This window comes from Chrysochloris asiatica, unplaced genomic scaffold (assembly GCF_000296735.1).
Source record: "Chrysochloris asiatica unplaced genomic scaffold, ChrAsi1.0 scaffold00142, whole genome shotgun sequence".
Lineage (NCBI taxonomy): Eukaryota > Metazoa > Chordata > Mammalia > Afrosoricida > Chrysochloridae > Chrysochloris > Chrysochloris asiatica.
Window position 1 is genome coordinate 7,264,552 of NW_006408660.1, and position 17,729 is coordinate 7,282,280.

At 51.6% G+C, this 17,729-nt stretch overlaps 1 protein-coding gene across 1 annotated transcript in view; it reads right to left on the minus strand.

The window, feature by feature from the left end:
- Positions 1 to 5,313: 5,313 nt before the first annotated feature.
- Positions 5,314 to 17,729, minus strand: part of EEFSEC (eukaryotic elongation factor, selenocysteine-tRNA-specific) — a 411,137-nt gene continuing 398,721 nt past the window's right edge. Inside the window, exon 7 of the mRNA XM_006870488.1 lies at positions 5,314 to 5,504. Within this exon, the coding sequence (XP_006870550.1) occupies positions 5,314 to 5,504 (191 nt within the window). The remainder of the gene's footprint in view (positions 5,505 to 17,729) is intronic.

The following is a 17,729-nucleotide window of genomic DNA, read 5'->3' on the forward strand; positions in this document are numbered from 1 at the left end:
TCCAGCACAAAGTAGGTGCTCAGTAAATGTAGAATGACCTGTTTGGGGGCCTCTTCCCCAACCTAACTCCAACCCCAATTTCTACGGCCCTATGATGTCACACTGCCCTCACAACCCACCACCTTTGTATCTCTGGCACACAACACAGGAAGTGGGCAGGGGGCTCCCGCAGCCTAATTCTGGAAGCCTAGAGCTGGGGTCAGCTGAGCTCCATCTAGAAAGTGTACAGCATCACTAGTACCCTGTGGCCGCCCTCTAACCTCCTCTGCTAAGCCCAGTGCTTCTGAGCCGCTAATTAGCACCCAGGTGCTAATTAGGCTTTGTAATCAGGCTGCCTGTGTGTAGGGGGCCTTTCCTCAAGGTGCCTGGGGCCACGACCTTACCCCTCCTCCTGCAGGCCCTGAGCACACATTCCTGGCAGAGTCCTCACGCTTCCTTCTCCTGAGACTTTGCCCAGGGATGCCCTTGGGCAGGAGGCTTCCCTGACTGGCACTGAGATCTGGGGGCCCTCCATGGGAGTGCTTCTCTGTAGAACGGGATGATGGGCCCTCGCTCTCATCATATCTGATCCTGGAGGAGAGGGCCTATCTACCTGGTCTCCACCCTGTACTCTTCTGACCTGACACCCCCATCTTCACCCTGTTCAAGACAGATATTTCAGACTCAGCATCTGAAGTCACTGGGCAGACACTGTCAGAGGGGGTGAGGCCAAATGACTCAAAATGATGTGGTGGCACATCACAGGGATGGTGTCACTATGGTAACTTGTTCAACTGCCAGTCAGGGCAGACAGAGGCAGGCGGGTGGGTGTGCTGTGGGACCACCACTGGGTAGAGAGGAGGAACTATGGGGGCGTTCCTGGAGATGGGAGAGGAGTTGAGGGGCAGGCTTTTCTGCCCAGACATGTGGGATTTCTCTGTGACGCCATGAGGCACACACTAAGAGACTTCAATCCTAGTGACGCCACTACTTCTGAGACAGAACAGAAGCTGCCGGGTTCTGCTCCAGGCCCTCAGTCCTTCCTGCTTTCAAGACTATCTATCACAAGGATATTAACCCAGAAGCTGTTTCCATCTGAGTCTCAATTCCAGAGACAGTTCCAGATAAGCCTTATCTCATTGCTGGTGCATTAGCCCTTCTGGTTGGGGGCCTTCCAATCTCAGCTGCCCTTCCTGCCTGCCTGGCCCTTGACTTTACTCTGTGCTGGCGGGCAGGCAGCCCCACTGCCTACTCTATCCTTTGGCCAGGAGCAAGGCCCAGAGGGCACCTCAATTCAGGACACTCCCCAGGCATGGGGTCCCACCTGGAGTAGTCCAGAAGGAGGGCTCAGATTCCAGCTATACCTGAAGCATTTCCTCCCCACCTGTAAAATGTGGATGATGCTCCCCAGGCCACCTGAGCGCGGGAACATGTGAAGGTGGCTGCATGAGACCCCCAAAGCTCATCCTCTCTCAACCAACCAATGACTGACCAAGAGCTCCAGGTGTGCCTTTTGAGGGTGCCACGGGCTGTGGAAGGTTGAAGTAGGCAGGGCCTCGGTGAAGTTTGTGCTTAGAAAGATACCTCAGGCAGCTTTGAGGTGGACCTTGGCAGGGCTGGGCAGTGGGCAGGGAAGGGGCACATCTGCCCACGTCTCTGCCTGCCAGAACTGTCCCTGGCTGTATTGCACCTTCAAAGACTGTGGCCTGCCCCAAACCAGCCAATGGGTGCTTGGGTTTTGGTGACGCTGGCTGGTAGAAGCCTCTCCCGGAGTAGTGAGCTCTATGCTCAGGCCCATCTCGCCACTTGCTCGGAGGGTCGCACACATGCTCTTCTCTACTCTGTCTCTTTCCTCTGTCTGAGCCTGCCTCATTTTTGGGGTGAATGTTTTCTGGTGAGATGTAGGGTGGGAGAAGAGTGAGGGTGGATGAGGGACCAGCCAGTATCACTTGCCAAGGTGTCAGTGAGAGGTTGAGGCCCGCTGGGCCACTTCTTGGGCTGCAGTGACCGGACAGCGGGATGGGATGAAAGTTTGCCTGTGCCATGCATAGCTGGGGCCTGGCTAACTTTTGCTAATCCCCAGAAGAACCTAGGAGGCAGCCATTTCTATTTCGTTATACAGATGAGAACACTGAAGCACAGGACAAGGCTGGGGAACTTGTCAAGGTCACATAGCTGGTCAGTAGTAGGGCCAGTCCTGACCCACGTGAACTCTCATTCACACCATCCTATCCGGTCATCATGATGGCTCAGTTGGGTCATGTGACATCATTTAGAGAGCAAGAATTGGGGGTGCAGATAGGGGCAGAGATAAGGAACTGCAGCTGAGGCCTACAGTAAATTCATGGGGAGCCTTGCGAAGAGCCGAGTTGCCAAGACGGAGCCCCATGCCCAGTTCTGCGGGGAGCCGGAGGCCCACTATGGCTCCTATAGTGCGGACCAATGGGAGACGGGGTTTCCTTGGGTTTCAGGCAGAGTCTTAGGAGCCGAGTTCAAATCCCACTCAGTATCTCATGGGTTCCCATTTGCAAGGTGTTGGCAGCATCCACATCAAGAGCTCAAGGAGCCATGGATGTGACCAGCTCAGGCCTGGCCCCAGCAAGTGGTCACCAGGACTTCCTGTTTCCTTCAGGGCCCTGGGCCATTTGGGCTGCCTGGCTCTGTACTAGAGGGACAGGCAAGCCACATCCTCCACAAATGCCTGGAATCTTCACCTGGGGGCTCTCATGCCCCCTGGGACCTGGTCAGAGAGGTGTCAGACCATCACGCTCAAAGAGTGGTCTCTCTGCACCTCTGTTCCCTCACTGGTGAAACAGGGGCTACCCCTCCTCTCGTGCGGCTGGGCTGAGGGCAGAGCACTCTGGGTAGTATTGTAGGTGTTCATTGCAGTGGTGGTGGAGCTCCTGGGAGCTTGGGGATGGCTCCCCAGAGAATTGAGTTAAGCTTCACATCCCAATCCATGACCCCTACATGGGTGCCCTGAGTCAAGTGGAATGAGCTGAAGGAACCCCATCACTGCTGCCCTAACTGGCACACAGCCCATCCATGAGCTTCCAGTGTCTCTCTGCAGAGACTAAGTCACCAAACAGAGCAGCTGTTCATGGTCCCACAGCCTGGAGGCAGCCAGGTCTTGACACCTGGGAGTTTGGCTGCAAGGTCCAGCCCTTGTCTGCCCAGTGATTTGGCCACTGACCAGTGTCCCAGAGGGGAAAGCTGTTAGCTGGTCCCCATCTGGTGCTCACAAGAAGACCTTTCCTGCTTCCCTGCTGGTATGTTTGGGACTTGCTCTACCCTTCTGCTTGGGAATCCAACCAGGAGCTGCCTCCCCCCTCCCCCCCACCAGTGCACAAGAGGATAGTGTGTTCCACAGCACAGCTCCCCCTTTCTCAGTGCCGTCAGCTCTGGGGCCATGTCAAGCCACCCCAAGTCACTTGGTCATAACCTGCCCCTATTCATGTTTATACAAATTAAAGTACAATGTGTTAGTTACCCAGGTAAAAGGAAGCCTCTACACTCATCTAGAGACGGAACAAGGGAATGCTGGAACATCTGTTCATCCTACAAATGCTTTTGAAAGCTATGCCTTCCCTTCAGTCAACGGGTTCCACCATTTCATTCTTCAGAGAGTCAAACAGCTCTGGGCTGCAGGGGTCAGGTGATCTGTGGGCACAAGGGTTTGAATGAGCAGGGAGCCCTGTTTCCCAGGGCCTTGCCCTTTGGGGAGAGTGTGTGTACTTGAGGCTTTGGATAGGGGTGACCTGCCTTGGTGGACACTAAGGAGCTCTGGTAGCACAGTGGTTATGAATCGGGCTGCGAACCGCAAGGTCAGCAGTTTGAAGCTACCAGCTGTTCCGCAGGAGAAGGATATGAGGCTTTCTGCTCCCATAAAGATTTACAGCTTTGGAAACCCCATGCAGGCTCACTATGAGTCAGAACCGACTCCACGGTACACTACCACCATCACCACCAAGTGTCAAGGGGCATCCCCATCCTGCCCTAGCCCTCTAAGGTGCTCCTCCACCCAACTGCTCTCAACTCCCCAAGTGCCTGTTGTTGTTAAGTGCCGTCGAGTCGGTTCTGACCCATAGCAACCCTGTATATTGTTTCCAAGGAGTGGCTGGTGAGCTTGAACCACCCCGACCTTGCAGTTCAAACGGCTTTGCAGCCTGGCGCAGTAAACCACAGCGTCACACAAGTGCCTTGTTGTTGTTGTTGTCAGGTACCATCGAGTCAGAACTGACTCACAGCGACCCTATGCACAGCAGAACGAAACAATGTCCGATCCTGGGCCAACCTCACTACCGCTGCCACATTTGAGTCCATAAGTGATGCCACCTGGCTGATCCATCTCGTTGGGGGTCTTCCTCTTTTTCTCTGACCCTCCACCTTACCCAGCATGACATCCTTCTCCAACGATTGTTTCCTCCGGACAATATGTCCAAAGTAGGAGAGACGAAGCTTAGCCATCTTGGCCTCCAAGGAGCACTCTGGCTGCACTTCTTCCAAAACAGATCTATTTGTCCATGGCACTTTCAGTATTCTCCTCCAACACCACAACTCAAAGGCATCAATTCTTCTACGATCTTCCTTATTCACTGTCCAGCTTTCGCATCCATATGAGGTTATTGAAAATACCATGGCTTGGGTCAGGTGCACCTTAGTCCTCAAGCTGACATCTCTGCTCTTCAATACTTTAAAAAGTTCCTGTGCAGCAGATTTGCCCAGTGCAATACGTCGTCTGATCTCTTGACTGCTGCTTCCGCGAGTGTTGATAGTTGATCCAAGAAGAATGAAGTCCTTGACAACTTGAATCTTTTCTCCATTGATAAGAATGTTGTTTATTGGTCCAGTGGTGAGGACTGCTACTCCCTAAACTCTTGTGGGTGTCTTTCTCAGGCCTACATGAGGCCCTTCCTGGCAGTGTTTTTCCTGTTCTTGCCTTCTCCCTCATGAATGATTCGGCCTGCTCTCTGGCCTTGGCTTCCTTAGGAACCCCTCAGCCCACTAGGTCCCTCCCTCCACCCTGCCTTGGTATGATGCTCAGCACTCCTAGTCACAGCACATACAGAGAGACAAGTAGAACAAGGGGCCTCAAGACATTTATTTGCAGCTGCCAAGTGACCGGCTGCCTGGGGGTAGGGTGGGTATGGGCTGTAGGTGGCCCCGGGCAGACAGCTTCCTGAGCGCCAGCTGAAGCCAGGTACTGGCTGGTCTGGAAGCCTGGAGGGTACACAGGGCTGGAGTCCATTCTTACCACAGGGAAGGGGAGAGACCCGGGGTCGGGAGGCACTTGTGGTGGACATTGGCACTGTGACCTAGGAGCAGGTTCAGTGGTCAGGGGGACTGGACCATGCGCTTGTGGGTGTCGAAGACATAGCGCTTAAATGTCAGTCTGAGTGTAACTGGTTGTGAGGGCTCCGGCCGCTCCGCGCCCTCTTCTTCCTTGGTCGCCTCCCCTCGGCCAGCCCGGCCCCGCTTCTTGAGGACTGGCATCATGATCTTCTTGGACTCGGGGCTGAGGCCACCTGCAGGGGACAGAGAGAAAAAGCCTGTCACTTGGCCACATCTGGGGCCCACAGCCCCTGCCTGGTGCACAATCACAGTGCCAACTCCACACAATGGAAGCCCTCACCCTGCCTCACCCTGTGCTAGGATCTTAGCCTACTGTGGTCCCTGCCCAGCCTCCACATGATAGTCCCTGCTACTGTCCCACCCACCCTCCTGGCTCCCTACCTTGGTCTTGCTGTTCCCTGCCAGCTCACCAGTCCTATAGTCAGGCCCTTCTAGGGATCTGTCCCCAGAGATCTGTTCATGGGCCCCCTGTTCTGAGTGTACACTTGAGCCAGGTTCTAAGCCCTGGAGCTTGGCATTCGAGGCTCCCTGTGTTTGCTCCTCTCTACTTTTCTATGGGAGTCCTGGTGTGGCACTGTGGGATAACGCACTGAACCACAAGGTCGATTAAAATCGCAGAGTTCAAACCCACCAGCTGCTCCTCGGTAGCCCTATACAGGGTTGCTATGAGTTGGAACCAACTCGTTGGCAGTTAACAACCCTTCTAGGGCTCAGGAGTTAATGTCCACAGACTCTCTGGCTTCCATTTAGGGTCATACAAAGGAACACCAGCAGGAGACCAGAGAGTGACAGCTGTTTGCCCAGGCTCTTCCCTCTCCCTTGGCTCCTGAAAATAGTCTTCATAGCACCCATTACTGGGTTCTTTCATCTCATCCACATCCTGAACACACTGCTCCTCCCTTCCCACTGAACACTGGCGCAGCCCCCAGGAGAGGACCCACTCCTGATGTGCACAGAGGGGCTACAGAGGGGCTGCATAGGCAGAGGGCATGCTCTACAGAGGCCTGAGTTGTGTTCTGCCACATATCTGCAACACCTATAAGATGACCCAGCTGAGGCTGTGCAGGGTCTCTAGTGTGTGAGATCGAATGAGCCAGAACACAAACACCCATGTGTAAGGCTTTATTGGAGGTCGGAAGGAAAGAGAGAGGTAGTGCCGAGGGAAGGATTTTTATACTGGTCGAAGAGGAGGGAAGGGGTTGAGATTAGTGGAGGTAGGTGATAGGTTGACTAGGGATGCTGTGCCGTAGGGAGAGAGGAAGTTCCAGTAGGAAGAGAAGTTCCTGTAGGGAAAGCGAAAACATGGTAAGCAGCCATTTTATTATGTATGTGGCTGAAGGATTCTATCATTCCAGCCTTTTGTTGTTATGGGTACAGGGGCAGAGATCATTTCTTCTGGAGCGGCTTTCTGCTGGAAGGGGGTGAAGAGGAGGGAACTATGTATCTGGCTGGCTGGTTCCGTTGCTTGACGATGGTTGATATCTGGCCATGAGGAATTCACCCCCTTGTGAAGGCCCTCAGGCATTCCTGAAGAAAATTTTGAAGACCGCGAAACTGTCAGGGGTCAAAAAACAGTATCAAGATGATTATAGTTAATGGTCCTAGGAAGGGGAGGAGCCAAGGCCACCAGGAAGACATTAGGGTCCAACCATAGTTTGTTCTTTCTAATTGCGTAGTGAAAATTCTGCCCTTTAATTCTTTTACCTTGCTGAGGACTATGTCAGACCCATTGACAAAATTATAGCATTCCTCACCTAGGGTCTGGCATATTCCTTTCTCAGCTGTGAGGAGATCTAAACTGCGTGGGTTTGGGAGTACTACTTCAGCTAGTGAGTTAACTTGATTTTGTAAGGCAAGGAGGGTGTCAGCTACCCTCTCCATGTCCCTGTTCAAGGTCTCTCATAATTTTTTGTAACAGATGTATGGATGTTCCTAATCAGATGGGGTTAAGATTCAGATCGCAGGTATTAAATATGTGACCCCACACAGGTGTTGTGTGGGTAGGCATTTGAAAATCTTTTCCATATAAGAAAAAAATTCCTTTTGGCCCACATGTTGGGTTGCTTACCTTTGTTATATCAGTGCACCAGGAGTTTGGAAGGGAGAGGGAGGAAAGGTTAGTGATGTGGTCATGAATGCAGGTGAGGTTGGTGGAATTACTGAGGCCAATCTCCGAGAGGAGAGGTCCTGTGTACTGTATGGTGGTTGTATTAGGATATGATTTAGGGACTGGATTGGCAGGAATGGCTAAGTACCCAGGTCCCTATAGGGAAATAAACCCAGCATGAGGTTTTATTGAATATGGTTCCGATATCAGTGATTAGTATGTGATGATGCTGTCAGGCTCTAGCCATGTTCGTAAACCATTATATCCTGGGTCCAGCCATTGTGTGAGGTTCTTTGCGGCTTCTACACTGATCTTTTTCCTCGCTGCACCCCACCCCCGTCTGACATCCCTATTTGGGTTTGATATGTCCAGCAGACAGGCTTGTTGCACACCTTTTGCAAGCTGTGGATTGGGAAGCCATGCAGTTAGAGAGTTTGGATAGGTACCATACTCTGATTCCTCAAAACTGCTTGATGACAGATGTTTGTCCCAGATAGCAAGCAGAGTGCATAAAGGTCAGGACACTGGAGCAATCCGTGGCTGTATGAGGGGTTGAGTATGTTTTTCCATTTTGGCTAAGGCATGCTCTGATCATCAAGATTGAGAGAAAGAGTATGGAGAGCATACTGGGATGATGATAAGTCCCACTATGAGGAGAAAGAATAAGGCAAAGATTATTCGAGAATGGTGAGGCCACTCGGGGTGAGAGAGCGAAGAAGCCTACTGCAAGGACGATAGTGCCCCAAAGGGGGCAAGGAAGGCTGGCTGGCAAGTTAACCTGGAGGTGTGTCTATGGTAGGGCTAGCCAGCAGAGGAGAAAGACTGTCAGCAGAGAGCTTTCATCTGGTGAGAAATCAGAGTGTGCCCTGGAGAACCAGAAAAGTTCAGGAGTGTTAGCCTTTGGAAAGAACCACTGGAGGTCCTGGTCTACCTGGTCGAGGAAGCAGGAAAATCGGTTGACTAGGCAAGAGTCATGCATTTATTCCTCTGGGATGTGGGTGGGTTTGAGCTTGGTCAATCCTGTGAAAGAGGTAGAGGAGGATGTCTGGTTTAATATCCGATTTGGGAGTGGGTGAAACTGTGTGTGCCAGTTTTATGCATGACATTTGGAACCAGAAAACTCTGCCAGCTAATCTGGATGCTGTGGGGGTGGTAAGACCTTGAGGGGTCCTTCCCATTTTGATTGCAAAGGGCTTGGGTTGAGGGTTTTCAGGTACACCTGATTGCCAGGTTGGACCTGGAAGTGTTGTTCCGTTGGGTGGGGTTTGGGTAGAAATTGGTCTGCGGGGTTCACAACAAATGACGGACCATACTTAGGGTTGGGATATAGTCAGCAAGTGGGGGTGATGTTGTTGGGAGGTTTCCTAGGAGAAATGGTCTTCCATACATTAGTTCAAATGGGCTTAAGAAGGTGGGTTTTCGGAATGCTGACCTTAATCTTATTAGTGCTATGGGAAGTAATTCTGTCCATGGCATGTGTAACTCTAATAAAAGCTTGGGTAATTGTGTTTTTATAAGACCATTTGCCCTTTTCCACCTTGCCAGATGACTGAGGTCTGTATGGGATGTGGAGTTTCCAGGTAATGTTGAGGGTTTGGGCAGTAAGTTGGGTGATCTGGGAGATGGAGGCAGGACCACTGTCTGATTGTAGAGAGTGTGGGAGACCGAAGGGCGGAATCATTTCAGTTAAAAGAGCATGTGTGACTGCTGTGGCACCCTCTGAGGTGGTAGGAAAGGCCTTGATCCATCCTGACAAGGTATCTACCATGGTTAGGAGAGGTACTTGTGTTTTTTGTGAGGGGGCGTGTGCGTGAAGTGCGTGTGCGTGAAGTCAATTTGCCAGTTTTCTCCTGGTAGACAGCCACAGGCCTGATGGGTAGGAAATGATTTGGGGTGCAATGCTCCCTGTAGGGATGTGACTGAGCAAGTGGGGCATGTTTGAGTTATTTGTTGGAATAGTGAGGGCATTGGGGGACAGTAAAATATGGGTCGTAGGAGGTGGAGTAAGGGTTCATGCATGCCCTATGTGAAGGATATTGCGTATATTCATGAGGATGTGTGTGGCCTGTGACCTGGGGAGAATGTATAGTCCCTTGAGAAGAAGCCAGTCCCCAGTGAGTGTGGCTCCCTGTTAAAGCCATTCTTGTGTTTCAAGGGGGTTATAGAGGGGTGTTATAGGGGGAACAGCAAGCATTTGTGTGGATGGAGGTGGGAGAGCATGGCCACTCATTTTGCTTTGTGGTTGGCCTTATTGTTTCCCTGTGAGATGGGGTCATTGGTGGATTGATGACTCCTACAGTGTATGACTCCTGCTTGTGTTGGGAGTTTTGCTGTTTGAAGTAGTTGTAAAATTAGGGGACCGTTGTTTATAGGGGAGCCTTTTGGGAGGTTGTGTTAAAGGGAAGAGACATGGATTCAATTACCCTATCTGAAGATACAGTGGCATAGCCGGCCTGGTGTTGGCCTGTAGGTGAGGTGATGGAACTGCCATTGATGAACCATATATGATCTGGGTGGGGCAGTAGGGTGGAGGAGATGCGGGGTAGAGGAGGGAGATGATTTAGAGCTTCCGTACATGAGTGAGAGAGATCCCTCATGGTTATAGGGAGGAGGAAGGCAGGGTTGAGGGTGGGGTGGGGTGGGGGGGGGTGGCAAGATTCTAATTTAAAGTTGGGATTTTCAATGAAAACCATATGGAATAATTGAAGGCATAAAGGGGAGAGGTTTGAGACTGATTTGTGGGAGAGTAGATGTTGGAGGTGGTGTGGAGACCTAACAGAAGTAGGTCACCCACATTTTGAAGGAGGGTACTGGGTGAGAGATTGAGGTTAGAGAGGTCTTTAGCCAGTGCTTACAATCTGATGCAGCATACAGCAAGAACAAGCCAGCCGGTGAGGCAGGCGTGGCAGTTTTAATAGGGTATATATATGAGGGCGGATTTGAACTTGGCTAGAATGTCTCGTCCTAGGATTGCTGTAGGGCACTTGGGTAGAACTAGAAGGACACGTGTGAATGGGGTATCATGAAGTGAGCGTGCTAGAGGTTCTGTGATGACGGGCTGGGTAGGGACTCCATCAACCCCAACTATTAATGTCGGGGTAGGGTGTGTCCGCCCTGAGTATTCTCATACAGACTGGCCCCGGTGTCTAAAAGAAGAGACTGGCTTACCTGAAACCTGGACCATTACCCTGGGTTCGCTGTGAGTTATTTCCATGGGGGCCGGCAATCCCGGGCACCTTCAGTCCTCTGAGGCCAGTCTTAGAAGCTTTGGTAGAGCAAACCCCTTCGCTTGGTGGGACTGGGGAGCTATTGATCCCTTCCCTCTTTGGAGAAAGGTGCAATCAACCCTCCAGTGTCCCTCCTGTTTGCAAGCAAGGCATGAATGGGCCAGGGGGAGAACGAGGGCTAGGGCAGTTTTTTGCCCAATGACCCTCTTGGTTACAGTTGAAGCAGGGCCCGGGCAGTGCCCCAGAGGGTATTCTACCCCTTCTTTGGTCTGGAACCCTGTAGAGCATTGGCCAGTAACAGGTATTTCACCTTGTCTATGTCCGGGGCCAACACAGATAAAATGAGTGTTAATAACTGTTATGCCTACTGGGGATGTTGGATCTAGTTTGGTGTATTTTTGTAAGGCCACTGTTACACGTGATAGAAATTGTGCTAGATTTTCGTCTGAATTTTGGGTGATATCTCTAACCTTGTTGTAGTTGACTGCTTTATGAGCAGTTCTCTTTAAGCCTTCGCAAGGCAAAGAATCATATGATCTCTAAGTCCATAGTTGGTGTGGCCTGGTTGATAATCCCAAGAGGGATCTTCTTGGGGGAATTGCCTGAGCTCCCACTGGCTTTTCGTTGCTCATAGCAGAACTGAGAGTGATGTAGAGGTCATGTCAGGTGAGGTAATAGGGTTGAGTGAGGTATTTGAATTCTTTTGATGTAGGTGTCTGGATCCAAGGAGATATGTTCTAGCCTTTTTTCAATTTGTGAGAGGTCAGATAGGGAAAAGGGAACATGGACATGGGCAATGGTCTCTGCCCCAGCTACCTCGTGTAATAGCATCAGGTGTGTAGGCAGTGGAGGGTATTGGGTTCAATGAAAGTGGTCTCAGGACTGAGTATGTGGTGGAGAGGGAAGGTGCATGCTGAGGAGTAGGTGAAGCCAGATGGCTGAGAAGGAGAGCGGGAAGAAGAGGTGGGCGGGGCAGAAGAGGAGGAAGGGTTGTATGGAGAGAGGAGTGCAGGTGGGAGATGGACTTGGTCTGATGGGTCAAAAGAGAAAGCGTCTGGGAGGGAGCTTGGGTCTTGGGTGGGGAGTGGGTTTCTCAAGGGCTAGAAGGATGTGAGAAGGGGAGCAAGTCAGATAGAAGGATAAGAATAGAGAGAAAAAACTGGACATAGGGGACCTCAGGCCATTTGCCGCTGCACTGACAGAAGTTATCAAGGTCATGAAGGATGTTGAAATTGAAGGTGCCATTCTCAGGCCATTAGGAACCATTTTCTTCATTACAGAAAGAGTAAGCATCATGGCTTGGTATCAAGTTGTAGCCCTAGCGCCTTAAGATTGCACAGGCGACAACCCAAGGGTAAGGAGTGAGGCAATTTAAATGGTGAGGTTCCCATGATAATTGGGGGCCTGAGAGTTAGCGTGAGGATCAGGAAGCCTCCGAGGAGAAAGGCAAACAGAGGAGCGTCCTCGTGTCTCTTTCAAACCCCTGAGAGAAAGGAATTGAGCTGACGGGGCATCCCCGGATAGCAGCAATCCTGGGCCATGGGCCGAGAAGAATCCGTCTGGCCTAACGCAAGGACTTAGACTTGACAGCACAGAGGACCTGAGAGAGGGAGGCATGCCCAAACACTCACCCTGAGATTATTGACAGGTGTGTGGTTGTAAAAGTCAGCAATGGCAATAGATGAGGGCCCCTGGGTGGGTGTTTGATCGGAAGTTTCAGGAGGGACAGCCGGGAAGCGGATCAACCCGAGAGCTGGGGATTGTCGCAGGTCCCGGCAATGTCCCTCCCGGGTTTCGGCACCATAAGTGTGAGAGATGGAATGAGCCGGAACACAAACACCCACATGTAAGGCTTTATTGGAGGTCGGAAGGAAAGAGAGAGGTGTTGCCGGCGGAAAGATTTTTATACTGTTCGAAGAGGAGGGAGGGGTTGAGATTAGTGGAGGTAGGTGATAGTTTGACTAGGGATGACTTGCCGGTAGGGAGAGTGAAAACGTGGTAAGCAGCCATTTTATTATGCATGTGGCTGAGGAATTCTATCACAGTGGAGAATGAGAACCATGGTACTACAGTGAGTGAGGCAGGTCAAGTTTTCATGGTAAATGCCACCCTCTGCTCCTGCCAGCAGCTTTGGTGGTATAGCAGTGAAGCAAGTAGCTGCTAACTGAAAGGTCACCAGTTCAAACCCACTAGTCACTGCAAAAGAAAAGATGTGGCAGTCCGCTTCACAAAGACAGCCTTGGAAAGGCTAGAGGACACATCTAGTCTGTCCTGTAGGGTTGCTATGAGTCTGAACCAACTTGATGGCAGTGGGCTTCTGGAGAGTACTACAGGCTGTGAAGCATCTAGATGCTTGAAAAAGTGATGAGGAGATGGTCTCACAGAGGCCTCGGTTTCCCTGACTGGCTATTCAGTACAAGTGCATACAACCTCAATTACCCCAGGTAAGACCTGGGACACAGCTGATTTTAGTGACTGAGGACCCAGGAGCGGGTGGACTTCTGGAAGCAGCAGCAGATGAGGCTGCCCGTGGTGGTGCTTGAGAAAGGAGTAGTACCTGGAACATAAAGGATTTGACCAGGGCTTCCCTGCCTAGGCAACGAGTCCCAATGCTGCACCTAATCTGTAGTCTCCACACCGAGCTGGGCGGGGGCAGCAAGGGGGGAGGGAGTAGGGCATGGGAATGGCTCACAGCCAAGCCCTGGAGCAGCCACCAGCCTGCAGGTATCTGCATCCCTGAATCAGATCGCAGCCTTCCCTCTGCAACAGAGAAGGGGCTGGCACCGGAATCTGACAAACGGCACAGTGGCCCGTCTACCTCTGGTGCCAGGAGGTCTGATGGCTGAAGTGACAGGGGCTCCTTGGCGTCTCTGCGGGGCTGGGGAGACAGGCGTGGCCCAATCAGCAGCCTATCTCAGCAGCGATGGCTCTCATTACACACAATGCATACCTTGCATTGCCCCAGCCAGGCAGAACCAGAAAACCTATCTGGCCTGGCAAAGACATGGTCACTGCACTGTTCCCCCTCCCCCCATATAAGGCTGCCTGGGACCCACGCCCTAGGACGCCCATCCATAGGCTGTGGGGCTGCTCAGACTCCTGGCAAATGCCACCAGGAGGTGACTGTTTCCTTTGTGGCCATTTTTTTTTTTTTTTTAGCCCACAGTGGCGATGGCAGGAAGAGATGTATGTGTCTGGCCAACCTCACTAACAACCTGCCTGACTCCTGTGTGTCTCCCAACTTGCCCTGTGCCTAAGGAGCCCTGGTGGCTCTGTAGAATAAGCACTGAATTGCTCATCACAAGTTCAGCAGTTCAAACCCCTCAGTGGCTCTGCATGAGGCAAGCTGAGGCTTTCTGCTCCTGTAAAGATTTCCTGTCTCGGACATTTAATACAGGGTCAGAACCGACTTGATGGCAGTGAGTTGGGTTGGGTTTTGGCCCTGGGGCTGTTACTCAATAGACACAGGAGACAGTGGGCAGGTCATGCCAGATAGCATGTCAAGGAATTTAGTGTTCGACTTTGGGACAGACAACAAGTAGATAGGCAGGAGAGCCAGCTCGTACAATGTATCCAAGGATGGACCCTAAGATGTGAGGCTGACCATGCTCGCTGCATGGCCACCTAGTGGGGATGATCTTCTGTCTATTCAGGGATAAATGGGAGTATGTGGTCCTGTTCCAGGGTGCAGGCCCCACATGAGCTCATGGACTTCATCACGGGTGCCTGGCCAGGATGAAGGTGAGGATGGTCAAAGTGCTGGGAACCCAGGAGGTCTGCCTGGAGTTGTGTGTGAACTTAGGTTCAGATCCAACAGAGCTGATGGCTAACTGCTCATCTGCCTAATCATTCTGCCCATAGCCCCTGACCCTTGTCAGCCTGGGACACAGAGGCAGATAGGACGGGCTCCTGCTTGTGACCCTAACACTGCTGGTAGGAGGGACAAGTTCTGCAGATAGGCACAGCCAGGAACCTCGATGTCCAAACATTTGTGCACAAATTTCTCACTGAATCCTCACAACATGGTGTGGAAGAACCTGAGGCCAAGCCGAGTTACAGAGGTTGGCCAGGTTACATGTAGCCACTCTGAGGCAGAGCTTGGGATTACCAAGAGAAATGATGTTAAACTTGGTGTGCTGACTCACTGAGTGAGCTGGCCTGATTTGCAATAGCTAAAAAAGGGGCCCTCCAATCAAAGAGGTATCAAGACAAGTCTGACATCCATTTGCTGTAGCAAAATATTCTGAGGTGACTGAAAATGATGAATGAGAAGAGTCTAAAGTTACCCAAAGAAAAGCTTGTTATAATATTTTTAAATGGTAGGAATCACAATGTTTGGGAGCATTCCCCTGTAACTCTGGGATGCAGAAAAAAGGACTGGAAGGCTGTCACAAGGCCACCGGTGGTCAGGAGTACGGTGACCAGTAACACGACCTCTGCCTCCTCACTGACAGTCTACTCACAGGGTGAGCCCTGAGCCCAGTGAAGGCACTACATTCTTCCACTGTGATCTGGTGGAACTTGCTGGAATTCAGAGGAAGGAGGGAGGAGGAATCCCTCTGTGACTCTCAAGGCACCTGACCTCTTCCTCAACCTGACTGTGCTAGCTAGCACAGGTGGGCCTCCATGTTTCGCTCACCTCCAAGCTAGCCTCCTCCTCCCTGGTCCTGGGTCCAGGTACCAGAGGGATTGGTCCAAAACCTGTTGGTCCTGTCCACAGTTCTGTTCCACTCACAGGACAGTCTCCCCTTACTTGGTACTGAGGCCCTACCTCCTGTTCACACTCCACCCTAACACTCCAGGCTCCAGCCACAAAGAAACGAAACAGGGCCTCACACACACTGTTCCCTATGTCTTGAATGCTCTTCCCTGCCAGCAGGGCTGGCCTTACCAGGAGCCTCCACAGTACCACCTAGGTGGGGTCACTGTGTGGCCCATGCAGGAGACACCTCTCATACCCAAACATGGCCTTGTCTGTTATGTGTGGATGGCAGATGAGGTACACTTCTGGACCAGAAAACGCTTTGATGCTAGCTGACCCAGGTGAAATCCTGACCCCTGTGGCTTCCTTTCTTTGTGACCCTAGGTCTGTCCCCTCCCTGGCTAGGTCACCCTGCAGGCTAAATGAAAGACCCAAGTCCCCCGAAAATACCCCAGTCCTTCTGTTGGAACCTTGGGGACAAGCCCAGCCCCCATGACCCTGGGGTGACACTCTCCCCAAGGCCTTCCTTAGAAACATTCTCCCAGGACCGTGTTAGCCCTTTTGCAGGCACGCTGGCTCCATACAAAGGCACAATGGGCCCAGCCTGGGCGCAGGGTAATCAGGGAAGAATGCAGGAAGCACAACTATTTCCCAAGCCCTGGCTGGCGGGTGCCACACTGACACAGCCATCAAAGGCAGGCAAATTGCCTCCAATTGCTGGAGTCACTTTCATGTCTTCATGTTGAGGGCCAGACTGTTAAGAAGGGGCCTCCACGCTGGTGGGCGGCTTGCACTCCCCCAGTGGGAACTGAGCCCTTACAAGCAGGGGTCATCAGCCCCCTTGGTGGCCCCATGGGTCGGTGGCCATTGCAGCCACTCCAGCACTCCTCCTCCTAAGGAGCAACGGGGAGCAGATTGGGATAACAGCACAGAAAGAGCTGAGCCAGGGGTGGAGCCAGCTAGGGGTCAGCACCTCGCTGATAACTGATGAGGCAGGGGCACAGAGGGCCACACCTGGCAGCTGGGCTGGGGATGGATGGTCTTGGACAGTCTGCTGAGACCCATGGATAGGAGAGGCTGCCAGAAGGAGGGGAACCCTCAATGCCTAGAACAGTGTCTTCTGAAGTAAGGCACTGCGTACTCCTTTCATGAAGCACCCCTGCTCAAGGCCACAGGGGCCACAGAAGATTTGCAGGTGACCTGGTAGGATGTGCTGTGAAGGGAAGACTTGTGAAGGCCTAGCTGGGGGTCTGGAGGTGAGGTTTGGGCTGAATGCAGAGAGGGAGAAACCTGGGCAGAAGCAGCTTCCTGCCTGAAGGGGCATACAGTGGCTGACGCGGGGACTGACTGACACACCCTCACTTGGAGATGGGCAGCAGTGGTGCATCAAGGTAAAATCACTTGAGGCGGGGCTTGATGGCAGATAGGGCAGAGGTACAGTGAAGTTCGCCATCAGCAATATCACAGAATATCAGGCAAAGCAGATCCAGGGCAGAACTCCAAAACTTGGAACCACAGAGATAGAAATATTTTTAAAGGCTTATAGCTTGTGGAAATTGGAGCTAAAGTAAAAAATCACGTACTGTTGAATCTGCCTGGCCAGACTCAGAGGGCCGGAGCCGACATCTTGGGTGAGACCAAGCGGGGGGAGAAGAAACACCACGGAAAAACTTTGCAGGAACCTTGGGGCAAAGGTGGACAATACACTTTGTTAGTTTTGCTTTGTTCTGATTGTCTTTTCTTTTTTGGTATCTGGTCATTGGCATGCCCACTATTTGCCCACCTCCATTCTGGTGACTAGAGGGGGAGCCTGAGCGAGTGGACACCCCCCACCCTCACCACTGGTGGGTTCTTCTGCCACACATGTGCACAGATACTGAGCCCTGAATGTTTGTTATTTGTTTGTTTTCTGTTCTGTTTTTTAATATGGGAAAGGGCAGGACAGGAGAGTAGAGAAGGAGAGAAGGAAAGTTTAAAAACAAAAGAGGCCAAAAATTAAATTAAAGCCTGACGTATAGCATAACAACCAACACTGGCATCTTGAAATCTCTCAGGCAGCTTTGAAAGCATGAAGCAGAAGAGAGGACATTAAAGGTCTTACTCATACTTTTTTCTTTCTCTTGTTTTTTTTGTCGCTGGTGCTGTTTAGCTGTTATATGCCCCCCTTATGCCTTTGGAGGATTCTTTGTCTCCCTATATTACACAAGAAGTTTCAGCAATTGCTGCCATATAGCCAAGCTACAACCACACTCTATAAAACACCAAAACCCAGGCAAGAACCAATACCAACTGCCATATACCAGGGAAACAGACAACATCTGTGAAAGTTACTCTGAATTAAGCAATAAAAAGATTGAAAAGG